Source organism: Oryx dammah, unplaced genomic scaffold (assembly GCF_014754425.2).
Source record: "Oryx dammah isolate SB20612 unplaced genomic scaffold, SCBI_Odam_1.1 HiC_scaffold_9, whole genome shotgun sequence".
Taxonomy (NCBI): domain Eukaryota; kingdom Metazoa; phylum Chordata; class Mammalia; order Artiodactyla; family Bovidae; genus Oryx; species Oryx dammah.
Window position 1 is genome coordinate 10,916,926 of NW_024070193.1, and position 19,480 is coordinate 10,936,405.

Below are 19,480 nucleotides of genomic sequence, written 5' to 3' on the forward strand. Positions count from 1 at the left end.
CCCTTTCCTTCCTTGGGGCACATCCCTCCTGGTTAGCTGGTGTGTCTATGCGGTGGGTGGGCAAGCTTCCAGGATCTGGGCAGGAAAGAACTGATTTTTCAAGAGTCAACTACGAAATAAAGTGGAATTGAGCCAGAAAGGAGTAAAAACCAAATAGTGCAGCATAAATCACCTATTCAGATGGAGCCAGTGGACATTTCATAAAGCCCAGTCTATAGAAGAAGTGGCATTTATACAGCGGAGAGATCTGGTTTCACTACATTGTGGAGATGTGTGCATCAGACCATCTGACTGTCCTCTCAGTATCCTTTGATGATTCATATGACACCTCCATTTTGCCTTGTTAGAGTTCACTGCGAGTGTGTGATCTGATGTTTTGATTCTTTCTAAGTGTTGGTAAGGCCAGTGCCAATATCAGGCCCTCTTACTATTTTTCATTGTAGAGTGACAACTTGGCATATTGTTTTGTTTATTATATTTTCTTTTGGAGCTCAAGGGAGGGTTGAGATATTTATACTCCCTTGTTCATGGCACACTGTAGTCATCAGTACAGTTAAGACTCCTTTCTTCCCTTATTTTCCCCCTTATTCTCTTTCTCTTGTTTTGCCTCCAACTTCCTGCTGTTAGAAATACTACTGTGATAAATAAACATCTATAAATTCTCTCAGGGACCTATGTGAGGGTTTCTCTGAGATATCTCTGGGAGTGGGGTTGCTGCATTGCAGAGTATACACCTGTTTAATTTTGTTAGATTACTCTCCCAAATTGCTGACTGGGCTGTACTTTCATGATTTTTTAATAATTCTGTTAGACATAAAAGTGGCATCTTATTTCATTTTATTTTGCTTAATTTTTTAAAATTAGCAACATTGATGACCATTGCTTAATATATTTCTTTTTAGGATTTCCCTTTTTGTTAATTATTATTCATATCATTTATCTTTTTCACTTGGGATTTTTCTTTTTCTTGTTGATTTATAGAAGTTCCTTATACTTTTTACATCTTCCTTTTTTGATGAAGTAGAGTTGAATTATTATATTAGTTTCAAGAGAACAACACAGTGGCTCAGTATTTTTATAGATTGTACTCCATTTAAAGTTATTATAAAATATTGGCTAGGGCTTCCCTGGTGGCTCAGTTGTAGAGAAACCCACTGCCAACGCAAGAGACACAGGTTTGGTCCCTGATCCAGGAAGATCCCACGTGCCTCAGAGCAACTAAGTTCATGCACCACAACTGCTGAGCCTTTGTGCCTAGAGCCTGTGCTCTACAGCAAGAAAAGCCACCGCAGTGAGAAGTCCGTGCTCCGCACCTGGACGGTAACTGTTGCTCTCCACCACAAGAGAGAAGCCTGCTCAGCAATGCTGCTGCTGCTGAGTCGCTGCAGTCGTGTCCGACTCTGTGCGACCCTGTAGTCGGCAGCCCACCAGGCTCCCCCGTCCCTGGGATTCTCCAGGCAAGAATGCTGGAGTGGGTTGCCATTGCCTTCTCCAATGCATGAAAATGAAAAGTGAAAGTGAAGTCATTCAGTCGTGTCCGACTCTTAGCGACCCCATGGACTGCAGCCCACCAGGCTCCCCTGTCCATGGGATTTTCCAGGCAAGAGTACTGGAGTGGGGTGCCATTGCCTTCTCTGGCTCAGCAATGAAGACCCAGCAAAATGACCCAGTAATAAAGACCCAGCCAAAAATGAATTCATAAGTAAATAAAATTTTTAAATGCTTTAAAAATAATTGGCTATATTCCTCATGTTATACAATATATCCTTGTAGCTTACTTATTTAGTAAATAGTAGTTTGTACCCCTTAATTCCCTACCCTTATCTTGTCCCTCGCACTTCCCCCTACATAGTATTTACCATTCATTTCTCCTCTGTATTTGTGATTCTGTTATTGTTTTGATATATTCATTTGTTTATTTTTTTGATTCCACATGTAAGTGATATCATACAGTTTTTTTCTCTGACTTATGAAGGATATACACTCCATATCCATCCATGTTGTCACAAATGGCAAAATTTCATCTTTTATGGGCAAGTAATATTCCATTGTATATACACCACATCTATCCCTTCATCTGTTAGTGGACACTTAGGTTGCTTCCATATCCTGGGTATTGAAAATTATGCTGCTGTGAACATTGGGATGCATGTATCTTTCTTGAATTAGTGTTTTCTCTTTGAATATATACACAGGAGTGGAATTGCTGGGTTATGTGGTAGTTTTATTTTTAGTTTTTTGAGGTACCTCCACACCGTTTTCCGTTTTCTGTAGTGACTGCACTATGTAAACTGTTACATTCCCGCCAGTGTACTAGGGTTCTCTCTTCTTCATACTTTGCCTTTAGCATTTATCATTTGTAGACTTTTTGATGATTAGCCTTTCTGACTGGTTATGGTGGTTACTATGCAAAATAAATAAACAGCTTATACAACACAATAGCATAAAAGCAAACAACCTAATTAAAAAATGGTCAGAAGACCTGAACAGACATTCTTCCAGAGAAGATATATAGGTACATGAAAAGATGCTCAACATCACTAACCTATTTCAGAAATGCAAATCAAAATCACAGTGAGATACGCTTCACAGCTCTCAGAATGACTGTCATCAAAAAGAACACAAATGTTGGTGAGGATATGTTTTAAAATTTATTTTTAATTGGAGGATAACTGCCTTACAGTATTGTGTTGGTTTCTGCCATCTGGTACATCAGCTTGAACCAGCCATACGTATGCATGTGTCCCCTCCCTCTTGAACCTCCCTCATACCTCCCACCCCTTCCCACCCCTCTAGGTTGTCACGGAGCACCAGGTTTGAGCACCCTGTGTCATCCAGCCAATTCCCACTGGCAAAAAGTGAGGATACTTTTTAAGGGATAACGTACACAGGTAGTTAAAACATGTGAAAGCAAAAGGGTGCAAGTCAAGACCATGTTTACTGGTAGAAGATTGAAAAGGATTATTAGGTATGTGCCCATAGTAAGATTCAGAGGTTAAGGCGGGATGTAGTACACTGGCAGGGATGCTGTGATCATAGTTTGGAAGCCCATGTACATGACTTGGTGATGTACATGCCAGGTTCGTAGAAGAATGTCTATTGGAGGGAGGGCAAAGAATATATTATGGTAAAAGCTGTACTTAAGAGAACTTACTAGGTTCCAGGCACAGTTAACTCCTAAAATAATCCTAGATAGATGCTCTTTTTGTTGTTGTTGTTATTGGGTGAGGCAACCACACTCACACAGGGATTAGTAAATTTGCCCAAGGCACAGCAGTTCACAGAGTTAAGACAGAAAACAGTCTAAATTCTGACTCTAGAGCCAGTACCCTTATCCACTATGCTGTATTGTCTTTACTTCAAAGAACTATGAGACCCCAGAGCAAGGGTAGGTCATAGGAAGGCAGGAAATGGTCTGGGTAAATTTCACAGATTGAGTGTTTTTAATGGTGATAAACATAAATTGTAAGAGTGGAGTGGTGGGGTGAAGTAATTTGTGTTTCTGTTTGAAGATTCCAGCTGTTTTGTTGGTTTTAGTAGGTAAGAGAGAGTCGGTAGGTAAGACTGGAGTAGACAGGGGTAAAATTTGGGTAGGTAAGACTGGAGCAGACAGGGGTAGAATTTGGCACAGCAGAATCCCTTAATGCCCTTGGAATTTTGGCCTTGACTGAAAGTACTGTTCATGCAGCATCTCTAGATAACTTGGATGCAAATGTGTGCCTTCTGCCTTTTCCATTCTTTGCTGAAGCTGGTTGACTCAGTCTGAAGGGGCTTGTTTGGCAGGGTAGCTGCTATCATTTCTGCCCTGTATATACTGTCACCAGATGTGCAAGCCATGAACCAACAGATGCTATGCTGTAGTCAAGAGACAAAGCTTTCTCCAGGGTGTTTTTCTGCTGTGGAATGTGTTTCATTTTTCGTTCACTCTGGGAATGAGACATATAAATGATCTAGCTTTTGTGTTGATTCTGGCAGGGAATCACTGCACTTGTGCAGGTTTGGCTGCTTTCATTTGTTAATATTTAAAGTAGTAAACAGCAGTGAAAGCTGAATTGAGACTGTTTAACTTTGCGACCCAGAGAAACACACTTAGGGTAGGGGAGGCTTTTTATGGTAAGGGTTATTTAATTTCATTTTTAAAGATAATCAAATATGTTTATATGAATTTTTAAATAATATAGTAAAAATAACTAGGCCTTTAGTGAAAAATAGTAGTTTTTGGCCTTATCTCTTCCCATTTCTGAATGCCATTCCATACTTAAGTTTTTAAGTTCTTTTAGCTATTTCTTCTATTTCATATTTCTAAATATTCTTTTAACATATATTTTGATTTTTCTATTTAGATGTTATTTAATGATTTTTTACTATAGAAAATAAGAATTGATCTTTGAATGTTTTTCTCCATACGCATATACCCTTTCCATCCTCCAGCACTTCCAAAATAGTTATATCATCTTTTTTTTTTTTTGGTTAAATCAGTATGTAGCTGTTACTATGCCTGTGTAACTACTTTCACCTCTGAGCCATATAGGGAATTAAAGTTACATTTCCTTTCTTATGTAAATTTGTTTTTAAAAATATTAATAATTGTTGCTTTTTGTTTTGTTTCATGTGTTTTCCTCCTAGTCTTCTGGCAGAAATGAAGATCTCCTTTGAATATGTTCACATACTTTAGGGTGTTTTTTTTTTTAGTTTAATTTTTTTTCCCCAGTGACAACCTGTATGGAGCCCTCCAACCTCCTGTGTTAATCTGGCCTGAGGATTTCTTTGCCCCTCCCCTATGTTCCTTTGTCTTCTGCATTAAACCAATGTCACTTTGATTCCTGGTTTACTTCCTCATTTGATGAATTACTTTCTCCATAACTTCCTGAGAAAAGTGTATAGGAGAATATTTTTTGAGATTTTGTATACTTGAAATGTCTTTAGACCACCCTTACTTTGACTGATGGTTTGGCTTGATATAAAATTCTTGATTACAAATAATGAGCAGAAGTTTTAAAGTATTACTTTATTATTTTCTAGCTTCCAGTCTTGTTCCTGAGAAGTCCAATGTCATTCTACTTCCTGAGTCTTTTATTGACAAGTTGTTTCCCATGAAAGATTTTAGGATCATCTCTTTGTCCTCAGTGGTCTGCAGTTTTACAGTGATATGTCTTAGTTGTATTTTTCCATTGATTATACCAGCTATGCAATGAGTTCTCTCATTCTAGAAACTAGTTTACTTCAGTTCTGGAATATTGTATTGTACAACACAATATTGTATAATAATTATTGTATTACTTCTTTGACAGTTTCTTTCTGTCTGTTTATATAACTTTTTCTTCCTAGAAATTCTTTTACTAGAATTGGACATCCTAGAATGATTCACTAGTTTTCTTATATTTTCTCACTCATTTATCCATTGTATTATGTTTTTTGTATTACTCTGTGGCGGAATTCCTCAAAGTTTTAGTCTGTCATTATTACTGAATTTTGTTTTAAATTACGGCTATCCTCTTTCTACCTGCCACAAGCTTTTGGGGCTCTAGATCTTTTTCTTGTTTTGTTATCCCGTGTTCTTTTTTCAAGGGTATCCTATAATCATTATGCTTTCTAGAATGTTGATTATTGTTTCTTTGAAATGTTCTTTTATTCCTGGAATGCTTTCTTTGTTATATTAATATATTGTTTTTTCCATTAATAGTTAAGAAGGATGCATCAACATTTTGACAGAAATTAAAGGAGTAAATAAAGCCACCTCAGTTCAGTTCAGTTGCTCAGTCATGTCTGACTCTTTGTGACGCCATGAACCGCAGCATACCAGGCCTCCCTATCCATCACCAACTCCCGGAGTCCACCCAAACCCATATCCTTTGAGTTGGTGATGCCATCCAACCATCTCATCCTCTGTCATCCCCTTCTCCTCCTGTCCTCAATCTTTCCCAGCATCAGGGTCTTTTCAAATGAGTCAGCTCTTCGCATCAGGTGGCCAGCGTACTGGAGTTGCAGCTTCAAAATCAGCTCTACCAATGAACACCCAGGACTAATCTCCTTTAGGATGGACCAGTTGGGTCTCCTTGCAGTCCAGGGGACTCTCAAGAGTCTTCTCTAACACCACAGTTCAAAAGCATCAATTCTTTGGTGCTCAGCTTTCTTTATAGTCCAACTCTCACATCCATACATGACCACTGGAAAAACCATAGCCTTGACTAGGTGGACCTTTGTGGACAAAATAATGTCTCTGCTTTTTAATATGTTTTCTAGGTTGGTCATAACTTTCCTTCCAAGGAGTAGTTCAGTTCAGTCGCTCAGTCGTATCCAACTCTTTGCGACCCCATGAATCACAGCACGCCAGGCCTCCCTGTCCATCACCATCTCCTGGAGTTCACCCAAACTCATGTGTGTTGAGTCAGTGATGCCATCCAGCCATCTCATCCTCTGTCATCCCCTTCTCCTCCTGCCCCCAATCCCTCCCAGCATCAGAGTCTTTTCCAATGAGTCAACTCTTCACATGAGGCGGCCAGAGTATTGGAGTTTCAGCTTTAGCATCAGTCCTTCCAGTGAACACCCAGGACTGGTCTCCTTTAGGATGGACTGGTTGGATCTCCTTGCAGTCCAAGGGACTCTCAAGAGTCTTCTCCAGCACCGCAGTTCAAAAGCATTGATTCTTCAGCAATCAGCTTTCTTCACAGTCCAACTCTTACATCCATATATGACCACTGGAGAAACCATAGCCTTGACAAGACGAACCTTTGTTGGCAAAGTAATATCTCTGCTTTTTAATATGCTATCTAGGTTGGTCATAACTTTCCTTCCAAGGAGTAAGTGTCTTTTAATTTTATGGCTGCAGTCACCATCTGCAGTGATTTTGGAGCCCCCCAAAATAAAGTCTGACACTGTTTCCACTGTTTCCCCATCTGTTTCCCATGAAGTGATGGGACGAGATGCCATGATCTTCGTTTTCTGAATATTGAGCTTTAAGCCAGCTTTTTCACTCTCCTCTTTCACTTTCATCAAGAGGCTTTTTAGTTACTCTTTACTTGCTGCCATAAGGGTGGTGTCATCTGCATATCTGAGGTTATTGATATTTCTCCCATATATATAAATAAAAGAATCTTTGAAAGTAAAAGATGAAATGGAGAGAGGTCTAGGAATCTTCCCTTAACCACTTAAACTTTAGATACAGTGTTTAGTTTCTATTAAATTGATTTTGACCTAAAGTTTTTAGCACTTATGGCCCCTTTGTTCTCTTTGACAAGAGCAGTACTTTTGATGTAATTTTTAAGTTAGATTTTTATAGTCCTATTCATGTATGTTAAACAATCTGTGCATATATAGCTATAAAATAAGGTTCACTTGGTTTGTGATGGATTCCCAAAGCTTTGCTTATTTACTGACTTAGAGGCATTATTGCAGCACAGTTTTTCTTTCAACACTGAGTTACTAGCAGTTTAATAAAAATAATTTTTAAATCAGGAGTATTTCTGCAGAGCTCCAAGAATTCTTTCACAATGATAAGGTAAATTCTACCTGCTTGTGCTTGCAAAGTAGTTAAATTATTCTAAATGTATGGTTTTTGCTGGCTCTTCAGTATAGTTTCCAAACATTCTGTGACCATTCTTGACAAATATTAGAGCTTTTACAGAGGGTAAATATGTTACTAAGATTTCTTTTTCTTCTTCTTAAAACAATTTTTTTTTCTTCTTTTGTTTTAGCAATGATAGTAACTAGGGATGATTGTGTAGGAAAGCTAAATTTTATTGCCAATCTGATTACAGGCACACCTGGTGTAATTGTGCTTTGCTTTGCTGTGCTTCACGGGTACAGTGTTTTGGTTTTCTTTTTTTTTTTTTTTTGCAAATTGAAGTCTGTGGCAACCTTGTGCAGAACAAGTCTGTTGGTGCCATTTTCCCCACAGCATTTGCTCACTTCATGTCTCTGTGTCTCATTCTGGTAATTCTTTTAATATTTCAAACTTTTTGATTATAATATTTGTTATGGTGATCTGTGATCAGTAATCTTTGTTATCATACTCCTTTACCTCCTCACAAAAGGCTCAGATGATGGTTAGCATTTTTTAACAATAAGATATTTTAAATTGAGATATGTACAGTGTTTCTTTAGACATTATTGCTATTGCACATTTAATATACTACAGTTTAGTATAAACCTAACTTTTATGTGCACTGGGAAGCCAAAAAATCTGTGTGACTCTCTTTATGTTCGTATTCACTTTATTGTGGTGATCTGGAACCAAACTCACAATATCCATCAGTTCAGTTCAGTTCAGTCACTCATTCGTGTCTGACTCTTTGCAACCCCATGAATCTCAGCACGCCAGGCCTCCGTGTCCATCACCAACTCCCGGAGTTCACTCAGACTCATGTCCATCGAGTCAGTGATGCCATCCAGCAATCTCATGGTGTATCCCTTATAACAGTATACTGTTAGTTTGGTCTACTGAGGAGCAGGTTTCTCAGAAGAAAAGAATTTTTCAGCTGAGTGGGATATTTAGCTGTCTTGTGGCATCAAGTGCTCGCAGGTAAATTGTGTGCTCTGGAGTCAGTCTCCCAGATTATTCATGGTGAATGGTGTGTGTTCTCTTCTGCTAGGTACTGTGTGGTGTCTGAGCAATGCTGGTGGAGCCTCTAGTGCTAGGACCTCTGGTCAAAGAGGCCATTAGGTTGGCCTGGAAAAAGAAGTTAGCACCACATTGATTATAACAGGGCTGCTTTCTGATTGTATGATCTGTTTCTTTCTTATTGCAGATTAGTATTCCCAGCTTTATATAATTAGAAATAGTAACTGATTTTTCTATTGGAAAAAAATACTGTACAGTTGTGCTGGTTTATCTACATAACGAACTACTCCAAAGCTTAGTGGCTTAAAACAGCGATTTACTGTATTTCATTCTTCTTTGGATATAGTGAAGTTAGCTGGGCAGTTTTACGTAGGGTTTATCATTCTGTTGTAGTCACATATTGGCAGAAGCTATACTCTTCTGAAGGTGTGGCTCGGCTAGGCGTGGCATCTGACATTGCTCACCCCCACAGCTGAGATGGCGTAGTGGAGTGTTTCCTTGTGGCCTCTCCACATAGCTTGGGCATTTCACAGCATGGCAGCTGGATTCTGAGAGGCAGCCTCCCAAGAACGTGTATTCCAAGAGACAGGAAACAGAAGCTGCCAGACTAGTTAAGGGCTGTGTCTAGAACTAGCCTACTCACTGCTGCCCCAGCTCACCACTGGATTGGTCAGAGCAGTCTTAGGGCCTGCCCGGATTAAGGCTGTAAAGAAATAGGGTCCAGGGACTTCTCTGGTGGCGCCATGGTTAGGACTCCACGCTTTCACTTGGTGGCTCAGGTTCAGTCCCTGACCAGGGAATGAAGATCCTCCTAGCTGCAAGGCACAGCCAAAAAAGGAAAAGGAAAGAAAGAAAGATATGGGCTCCAGTTCATTCTAGGGGAGTGTCAGATTCATATTTTTGCAGAAGAGCCCTTGGGATGGGAGATATTGTTGTCATCTTTGGAAAATACAATCTGTTAGAAACTCTTGATTTAAAAAAATAAATAACCATGTAATGCCTTAAAAGAATGTATTAGTATATTCTTGCATTGATAGTCTATGTATGTGTGTACGTGTTTGTTTCATAGATATTGCATGTGTGTGTGAGTTTATATTATGTGTGTGCATGTATATATGCACACACATGTATATGGAGTGAAGTGAAGTCGCTCAGTTGTGTCCGACTCTGCGACCCCATGGACTGTAGCCAACCGGGCTCCTCCGTCCATGGGATTCTCCAGGCAAGAATACTGGAGTGTGTTGCCATTTCCTTCTCCAGGGGAACTTCCCGACCCAGGGATCGAACCCGAGTCTCCTACATTTTAGGCAGACGCTTTACCGTCTGAGCCACAAAGGAAGCCCCCTCATACGTATATATGTGATATTTCAGTATCAATATACTTCATTATATGTGATTTAAAATAAACACACAACTGCACTTTTAATTAGTGTTCACAAAGTCAAAACCATCTAACAGTTGAGCAGTCTTTCCCCTGACAATTTGTTACCACTCTCTATGAAACTTTTTTTAAGATCTTTTCTTCTGTTCTCAAACCTCTAACACCCACTCCCACTCTACTCACTCTTAGCTGGTGACCTTGCTTTTTATTTCCTTGAGAATAAAACATCCAAAGGGAAAATTTAGTTCTGTCACCAAATCTCCTGACTGCTGGTGTCATTACTCAGTTGTGTGCCTTTCCTTTCTGTGACAGTGGAATATCCTGCTTAAGCAAAACCTCCTCTTTTAACCTGGGACCCATCTCTTCCTGACAACTCAAGGATTTAACACCCACATCATCAAATTTTTCCCTCTACCAGATTATTCTCTTCAGCATACAAATAGCCTAAAATTGTGTTTTGTTTTTAAAAATCCTGCCTGGTGGCTCAGATGGTAAAGAATCTGCCTGCAGTGCGAGAGACCTGGGTTCGATCCCTGGGTTGGGAAGATCCCCTGAAGGTGGAAAGGGCAACGCACTCCAATATTCTTGCCTGGAAAATTCCATGGACAGAGGAGCCTGGCGGGTTACAGTCCATGGGGTCGCAGAGTTGGAGACGACTGAGCGACTGACTCTTTGCTAATGGCACAACGCAGCTTTGCTACCCCGTTTCTCTGCCTCCAGTTGGTGAGAGTCTGCAGAAGTGTTGTCTGTGCTCTGTCCCCTCCTTCCCTTGAGACCGCCCTGGCCATCCCGTCAGCGGCCAGCACCACAGTGCTAAGAACAGTGGCCAGTTCTCAGTCTGTGTTTCGTGTAACCTCTCAGTACATTTAACAAAGCCTTTAACTCCTGTTTTCTGTATTCTCTTGCTTTTCCTCTCACCTCGCTGCTTGCTTCTTAGTTTCCTTTGCTAGATTCTCCTCACTTTTCTGACCTCTAAGTGTTGAAACTCAGTGTCAAACTTAGCATGTCCAAGTTGAACCTTGTTTGCCTCTTCCAGGCCTGCTTCTTGGACTAGGAAAAAGAATGGTCCTTCACTCCATTCATATCTCACATCCAATCTATCAGCAGATATTGACAGCTCTAACTGCAAAACTTGTCAAAGTTCCAAACCCTGAAATGTTTACCTTTACCATTCTTACCTTTGTCCTGTCAGCCATCATCTTGGGGATTGTTGCAATAAATAGTTTCCTATTTGGAACCCCCACTATCTCTTTGCACAGAGCACTCAGAGTAATGGTTTCAGGACTTCTGTCGTATCACATTATGTTTCTGCTCCAAATCTCCAGAGGCTTCCAATTTTGCTAGGAATAAAAGCTTAAGCCCCTAACATAATTAACAAGTGAAGTCGCTCAGTCGTGTCCGACTCTTTGCGACCCCATGGACACCAGGCTCCTCCATCCATGGGATTTTCTAGGCAGGAGTCCTGGAGTGGGTTGCCATTTCCTTCTCCAAGGAACCTCCCAACCCAGGGATCAAACCCAGGTCTCCCACATTGTAGACAGACGCTTTAGCATCTGAGCCACCAGGGAAGTCCTTATAATTAACAAAGACCCAGCCTAATCTGGTCCCATGTTGCCTCTCGCTGCATGATCACCACTTTCCCCCTTGTTCACTTTGCTTCAGATGCACTGATCTGTTTATTCTCTGTGAATATGCCAAGTCTACTTCCACATTGAGGCATTTGCTCTTGCTGTTTCTCATGTCTGTAAAATTTTCCCAGTTTTCCTAAATGCTGTCACCATATTTCATTCAGGTTTCTACTTAAAGTTCAGCTCTCAAAGAAGCCTTTCCCTGACTATTCTACCTGAAGCAGTACCTTCTGTTTCCCAGCCAACCCACCCTTTAGTCACCCATTGTTCCTGTTCTGCTTTAATTTTTCTTCTTAGAATTATGTATTTGTATATAAGATATTATGTATATCTCACCACCATCATGTATTTGCCTGTGTGGTCTGTCTCTGCTCTCTAGAATGAAAGCACCATGAGAGTAGGGACTTAGGATCACAACAAAGTGATAGCACCCAGCAGGTGCTCCCTAAGTGTTTATTAACTGAGTGAATGAATAAGTGCCTGTATGTCTGTATAGTGGATTGTTGCATATAGCTGGATGGGAAAGTATTAATCCTAACTTCCTATTTTAAATTCAGACGGGTGGCCCTGATTGGTCAAAGAGAAATGCATGTGCTGGAAGAAAACAGCACATTGCCACTGTTGCTTCAAGCTCTCAGTTTTGCAGATGCAATTTGCTTAGGCTTTGTTGCTTTTGCGCTGGTGAAAATGTGGGTCCTGTCCGTCTGCCAGCATTGTGTACCATCAAAGTGCTTACTTAACCTTTCTTCATATGTTCATTGAGTAAAGAAAGAACAGCTTGATGGAGTTAGAGTGGGTGATTACTAAGGTCTCCTATTAATAGTTAAAAATAACTTCTCTTTAAAATGGACCTTTATAAATCTAATGCTCCATTAGATGATTTCTGAGTACCATGTTAGTCCAAACATTGTAATCATAAGATCAGGGCTACTTAAAAACATTAGCTGATTCTACTAATTTGTAATTTACTTTTTATAAATTATAAATTTATTTATAGCCAGCTTATTTTGAATCCAGCTTATTTTGGCAAGTGTCTCTTTAGGGGAAATTCCAGATAGAGACTTTACTAACACTCTGGTAAAGATTGATCTGTCCTTAAAAGCGTTCTTTTGGACTAGTTGCATTTGAGGAATTTTAATTATCATATAAAATTGTGCTTCTCTATAATAGAAACAGGAATCAAAACCAAAATCAAGATTTCGCTTCTGAGCAAATAGAACTTTAGTTTTTAAACCTGTGTTCTTAAATGAATCTTTTTGATAAGCATTTGTGTACTGTCATAGCATTTACAGTTTTTACTTGTAAGGTTAAAAGCACTGTGATGTCCATAATTAAGTTCATTAAAATGTTTCCACTTAACTCTTATAAAGGTGAGACTTTTTATTGAACTGAAAAGAGTAGAAATCTGTGACACTGGGGACACATACTGTTTTCAAAAGCTAATTAAAACTAGATGAGGCCTGGAAACCTGGAATGAATCTCACTCCAGAGACTGTAACTTTATGTTGGAGCAGTTCCTTCAAAATAGGGCAAGTGATTCTCTCCCTCCCTCCCGCAACTTGAGTATCCTTCTGGAGAAACCAGAGATGTTGCTGGATGGTGGAAATCTTCGTTGTAACATACAGAGTAACTTCTGTCAGTGAAAATCGCTCTAGGTTTCTCTGTTTCTTTTTGTTGTAATTGAGTTTAGTAACTTACTGGAAAATTAATAGTCTAGGATAGAGTAAACAAATGGCATTTTACATGAGCCAGGTCAATTATGTTGTTAGATATCACTTTATAGAGATTTTTAGACAGTAGGAACTAAGGACATTGTTTTAACATTCCTAAATAAGCTTCTCTTTACATTGCCTTTTATTTTTTTAGAGGTTCGAAGAAATGAGCACTTTTCATAGTTTAACTGTTTCTCTTTTTTTTCATTCCCTTTCCCTATCCCTTTTTTTATTTCACCCAATACCAAAAATACCCTTTCAGAAACATAAAGTAGATCTTTTCTACAAGCTGCGCCATGTGATGAATGAACTTATTGACCTTCGAAGGCAGCTGCTGTCTGGTCACCTGACCCAGGATCAGGTGCGGGAGGTTAAGCGGCACATCACCGTGCGCCTGGACTGGGGCAATGAGTAAGTATGAATATCATTTGGGCTTCTCTCAGTTTCATTTATGATAACTCAGTCCTTAGGGAGTTTGTACCTGATCAAAGCTTATCTTTAGGAATGAAAAGACATGGTTGTATTCGCCACTAAGCTTTGATCATTTTTTACAATGAGTAGTTGTTTCTTTTACTTTATAGCAAAGGATATTCACTGGTTGGTTCTACTCACTGAAACTCTGTCAGTCTCTATTTTCAGCCTCTATTTTCACTTCCAGAAAATTAAATAATTGGACTGCATTAACCTCTGGGCTTTCTTCCAGCTCATATTCCTTGGTCGTAGACCTCAGTAATCAGAATACTCTTTTGTTTCATCCTTTAGTATCTTTTAATTTCGTGTGAATTTAGTGTCCTTTACATCTTACAGTCATATAATGAATCTGAGTAAGCATATACTACAGAAACTGTCTACATCTGTACTTCAGAATATTCTTAACTAATTTATCATTCAGAAATAGTCCTGTATTTATGCAGTGGGTATGCTTATTTGTTATTGCCATTCAAGTAAAATTATAAGACTTTGACATGGGAAGCTAGAGTAGATAGTATTCAGGTTTTATTTCCTCCAGACTTAATAATTGATATAATTCTCAAATGCTTTTGTCATATTCTCTTAAAATCGGGCCCACTGAACTTTGAAGTGACTAGATTGCTTCCTATTTAAGATATACATATACCTGAAAGTATATTTTAGAACAAGTGTTTAGCTCCTCTCCTCCTCAAGACATCATTGAAATGATAAAAAAAAGAATGGGAGAAGCCCAGCAATAAATGGGAAATATGAGCCCATTTCTAGAAGCTGAAAAATAGATGGAGGATTAGTGACAGAAGAAGCCTATAATATGGAGGAAACCTTAGCTAATGAAGGAGCTGGTCTACCTTGCAGCTGCTAGAATCATAAAAGAAAGGGAGTGTGTGCTGGAGCTTAAAAAAGGAGGTGCTTAAAAGTATGTAAAGTAATAGTTCATCGCCATGAGTGGAAAGCCTGGCAGCCATCTGTTTCCCCTTTAGATGAACGAAGACCAACTGCCTAGTGGGAAACTGGGCAACAAATGTTTGAACTGGGACTTTATTGGAAAGCCTTCCATTGTGACGCATTTAAGGGTTTCGAAGTATAATGACCAGATCCCTTCCACCTACCAGAAAGAGAAACCTGCTAGCCATTCACCCATGTATAAAATCTCTGCATGTCTCTAGTGCGTTTTCAGAGAAGGCAGTGGCAACCCACTCCAGTACTCTTGCCTGGAAAATCCCATGGGCGGAGGAGCCTGTTGGGCTGCAGTCCATGGGGTCGCTAAGAGTCAGACATGACTGAATGACTTCACTTTCACTTTTCACTTTCATGCACTGAAGAAGGAAATGGCAACCCACTCCAGTGTTCTTGCCTGGAGAATCCCAGGGATGGGGGAGCCTTCTGGGCTTCCGTCTGTGGGGTCACACAGACACGACTGAAGCAACTTAGCAGCAGCAGCAGTGCCTTTTAAATTTGAATGGACAATCAAGTATTACCAGGTATTTGAAGAAATACTTTCACAGGGAATAAAGGGAGATGAATAAAATATCTGGCCCCAGAGAGAGCTTGAGACTAGCAAAGAATGTTAAAAATTCCTGAGTATCCTCAAAGAGAATCAAGAAGATTCATTATGTATTATAAAATGCTATGAAAAAGGAAGAGAGAATAGGACTTCAAAAAAGAATTCAGGAAGAGAACAGGAAGGTAAGATTTTCCCGTTCATTCCCAGAATACTGAAATATCATTTTTTAAACAAGTTTATTAACATTAGCTTCCCTGGTGACTTCCCTGGTGACTCAGTTGGTAAAGAATCTGCTTGCAATGCAGGGGACCTGGGTTTATTCCCTGGGTTAGGAAGATCCCCTGGAGAAGGGAATGGCCACCCACTCCAGTATTCTTGTCTAGAGAATTCCATGGACAGAGGAGCCTGGTGGGCTACAGTTCATGGGGTCACAAAAAGTCGCACATGACTGAGCAGCTAACACACATTAGCATTAGCAGTTTTATTCACATACCATGCAGATCCCCAATTTTTTATTTTTTAATTTGAATTTATTTATTTTTAATTGGAGGATAATTGCTTTACAATATTATGTTGGTTTCTGCCTTACATCAACATGAATTAGCCATAGGTATATATATGTCCCCTCCCTCTTCAACCTCCCTCCCACCTCCTGCCCCATCCTACTCTTCTAGGTTGTCACAGAGCACCAGATTTGAGCTCCCTGCATCATGTAGCAAATTTCCACTGGCTGTCTCATTTTATGTACGGTAATGTGCATGTTTCAGCGCTATTCTCTCAGTTCGTCCACCCTCTCCCCCCATCTCTACCCATGTCCACAAAGTCTGTTCTCTGTGTCTGTGTCTCTGTTGCTGCCCTGTAGATAGGTTCTTCAGTGCCATCTTTCCAGATTCCATATGTATGCATGAATATACGATATTTGTCTTTCTCTTTCTGACTTACTTCACTCTGTATAATAGGCTCTAGGTTCATCCACCTCATTAGAACTGAGTCAAATGGGTTCTTTTTTATGGCTAAGTACAGATCACCAATTTAAATCAGACAGTTTAATGATTTTTAGTACATTCACAGACTTAATACAATCATCACCGGAATCAGTTTTATCCCCCCTAAAGGAGCTGTGCTTTTTAGTTATCATCTCCCTCATCTATCTCTAAAGATTTGCCTATTCTGGACATTTACTATAAATGGAGTCATATAATTGGTCTTTTATAATTGGCTTAATGTACTCTGCTGTGGGTTTTGGTTTTTCTTCTCCCATTTATTATACTAGGTGTTTGATGGGCTCTTCCAGTCCTAAGTCACCTGGTCTTTGGGTCTGGGAAATTCTCTTCTATCATTTTTTCAGAATTTCCTCTTTATTGCCTTTGTTCTTTTCCTGGAAATATAACATCTGGATGTTGGATCGCCTAAACTGAATCTCTGTTTACTCTTTCCTCAACCATTTCCTAGCTTTTTGTTTTATTTTCCTAGAGATAACAATAATAATTTTAGTTATTTGTGATCTTTCAAAGTGACAATATCCTGTCCTTATTTGTTTCATTAAATGACAGCCTCTCTTGACTGTTAACAAGATTGCTTGGCACACATCACAGATTCCTTGTATGATATAACATGGATTCAGATGTACCATAAATCAGACAGTATTCTCTAAATCTAACTTTAGGCAATAAAAATCTCAGCAAATGTAATGTGCATAGCTGGTGATCCTGTCTCCTCTGCTCAGGACAGTAGAATATATATAAAATGGTATCATTGTATTTATTTAAAACAATCAATAATAGTAATTTGCAAACACATCATCCCTTTGTGCCAAGCAAATTGTTAGTCTTGAACTGATGGTAATAACAGTTATATAAATCCTATGTTGCAGTTTCACTGCACTATACATATCCGTAAATTCACAAGAGAGAGATTTTAGAAATATCAATACCTCTTTATGATGAAAGTTACAAAACAGACCAATTATATTTTGCAATCAAATCTTAAAACTTAAAGATGATAGCTTGGAAACAAGTTCAAATTGTATTTGAAAAAGAGAACACTGAAGTATCTATCAGTGAAGTACAGAGCTGTTCCACCTTCATTAATAACTTTTTCTCAGCAAAGTAGGAACATGCTTGTGTGTGTGTTTGGGAGAGTGTTTATATGTTCATTTTAATAAACAAAAACCAGGAACGTAATTCCATCCCCCCACATTTTTTAAACTTTCTCCCTCCTTTCTTCTTTGATCCTCCTCTCCAGGTGTTTCTGTATCTTCTTGCCTCCTTTTTCCCTCCCCTTCCACTTCTTTCTTTCCCTAGTAATTCATTCTATTTTCTCCTCTACCCCCGGTGGAAAATACAGTCACTTAAAAAAACTCAAATGACAACTTTGTAGGTCTACTATTATTAAAGGAAAAAGACAAACTGATGGGACTATTCTCTCTGGTTCTCACTTGAACTAAGTAAACCTTTAAAAAATATTCCTTCTTAATTTGAAAGAAGAGATGGTGTACTGCAAAATGAAGTCATGCCATACCATTAGGTTAACTAAAGGAGACTGCTCCATGCAACCGCTGAGCACCAATAACCATATCCGTTGTCCTTATGCCCTCATAGCTCTACACTTCTTGTTCCACTAACACTTAAAAATACCATAAAATATTGAAGCTTAGCATATGTTGGCATGTTGTGAGTGCATAATCAATATTTTCTGAATGTATTTTTACATTGTAATTGATGTAATGAAATATTAATCATATATAATTTTAAACTTTGTGCCTTTTTCTTTAGACTCTTAGACCTTATAGCTCTGCCTTTTCAGAATCTATTTCAGAAGCTCTTAATAACAGCTATTAATAGTTTCTTGAGTACATCAACCTGTATCACTGTGGCAAGTACCTGGTCTAACTCGTATGCATAGTTATAATGAAATGCTATTATATTCTTCCAAAACAAGAGCTCTATTTTACCCTGTGAGGAAAGTAAGGCTCAGAAGCACTTTTTCTTTGTTGCGTAGTGAGTGGTAGAGCTGGTGTTTGTACCCAGAACTGACACCAAAGCCCATATAGTTTATGCAGGGCTTTACCATGATTATTTTTAAGTGTGAGTCTTAAAACCAGGAAAATTATTGTCAGTATCTCTAGTCTGTAGGTTATTTGATCTTTGTTTTGTTACCTATACTGTATGCCCATAATATATATCTGCTTCAACATGAGTTTGAACTTCCCAGGATAAAAACTAAACTGGTACTATAGTCAATATTTTTTTCAGAGTTTAAATTAAATGCAGAGCTCTCCACATCTACATAATAGCCATTTTAATTTTGTTCCCTGAGATTAGGCATTATTATTTATTTGGCTGAAAATTTGAAGATTCCAACACTAAATTTACATGGCTTATACTTGTTGGCCTCATCACCTATGTGCACACTCATTCCATAAATGAAAATTATTAAAATTGTATTAAGTAGCAATCAGCATTTATAATATTGTGTCCTAAAATACAGGAAAGGCATTAAAACAAGGCTGTATTCAAATTAACTAGCCATCATCTCTACTAAAGTCTTCTATTCAAAGAATAAGTCAGTTAATTACATCTTCTCCAAGGGAATTTTAAAATAATTTGTCTAGCAATGTAATTTTAATATATTAATTTAATATTTTTGACATCTTCCATAAAGATTTTGAGAAAAATTTCTTCTCAGTCTCTAATATCATCCATCACCACAATAAATACAGCATAGCTGAGTTAAAGTTACATTAACCCAGGACTACTGACACAGCCTAATTGATCTTTGCCTTAGGAAAATACCTATTCTAAGGGTAAGAAATATTTTACTCTTAGAATAATTTATGGGATTTTTGTATTTCTTTTTTAGGTAAAAAGTACAGACTTGAATAAAATGTGAACATTTATGAGCTCTTGTTGAATTAGAATGATGTTTCTGTAGATTCCAAATATCAAATGAGAAAATTGGTTATCTTTTTATTGTGAAGTGTCATCATTTGAGACAAATCACCAATAAATGTATACTTTATAGTTATTTTGTTCTGTCTTTCTCTTCCTCTCTATCATATTACTGGGTTTCTTACAGAAAAACCCAAATGAACTTTTTGGCCAATCTAATATTTCCCTCCCTTGCCTCTCTTTTGCACCTTCTCTTAGGTTTTCAAAGATCTCAACCCACCCATATCTCTTTCCTCCCACTTAGTTTATGTTCTTCACCAAGGGAATTGCTCTT

General features: G+C 38.6%; 1 protein-coding gene across 1 annotated transcript in view; it reads left to right on the top strand.

Annotated features, from left to right (window-relative positions):
• The window catches only part of DOCK3 (dedicator of cytokinesis 3), a 262,648-nt gene that overhangs the window by 72,532 nt on the left and 170,636 nt on the right, over positions 1 to 19,480 (top strand). The window contains exon 5 of the mRNA XM_040247080.1: positions 13,544 to 13,692. Within this exon, the coding sequence (XP_040103014.1) occupies positions 13,583 to 13,692 (110 nt within the window). The 5' untranslated portion in view covers positions 13,544 to 13,582. The remainder of the gene's footprint in view (positions 1 to 13,543; positions 13,693 to 19,480) is intronic.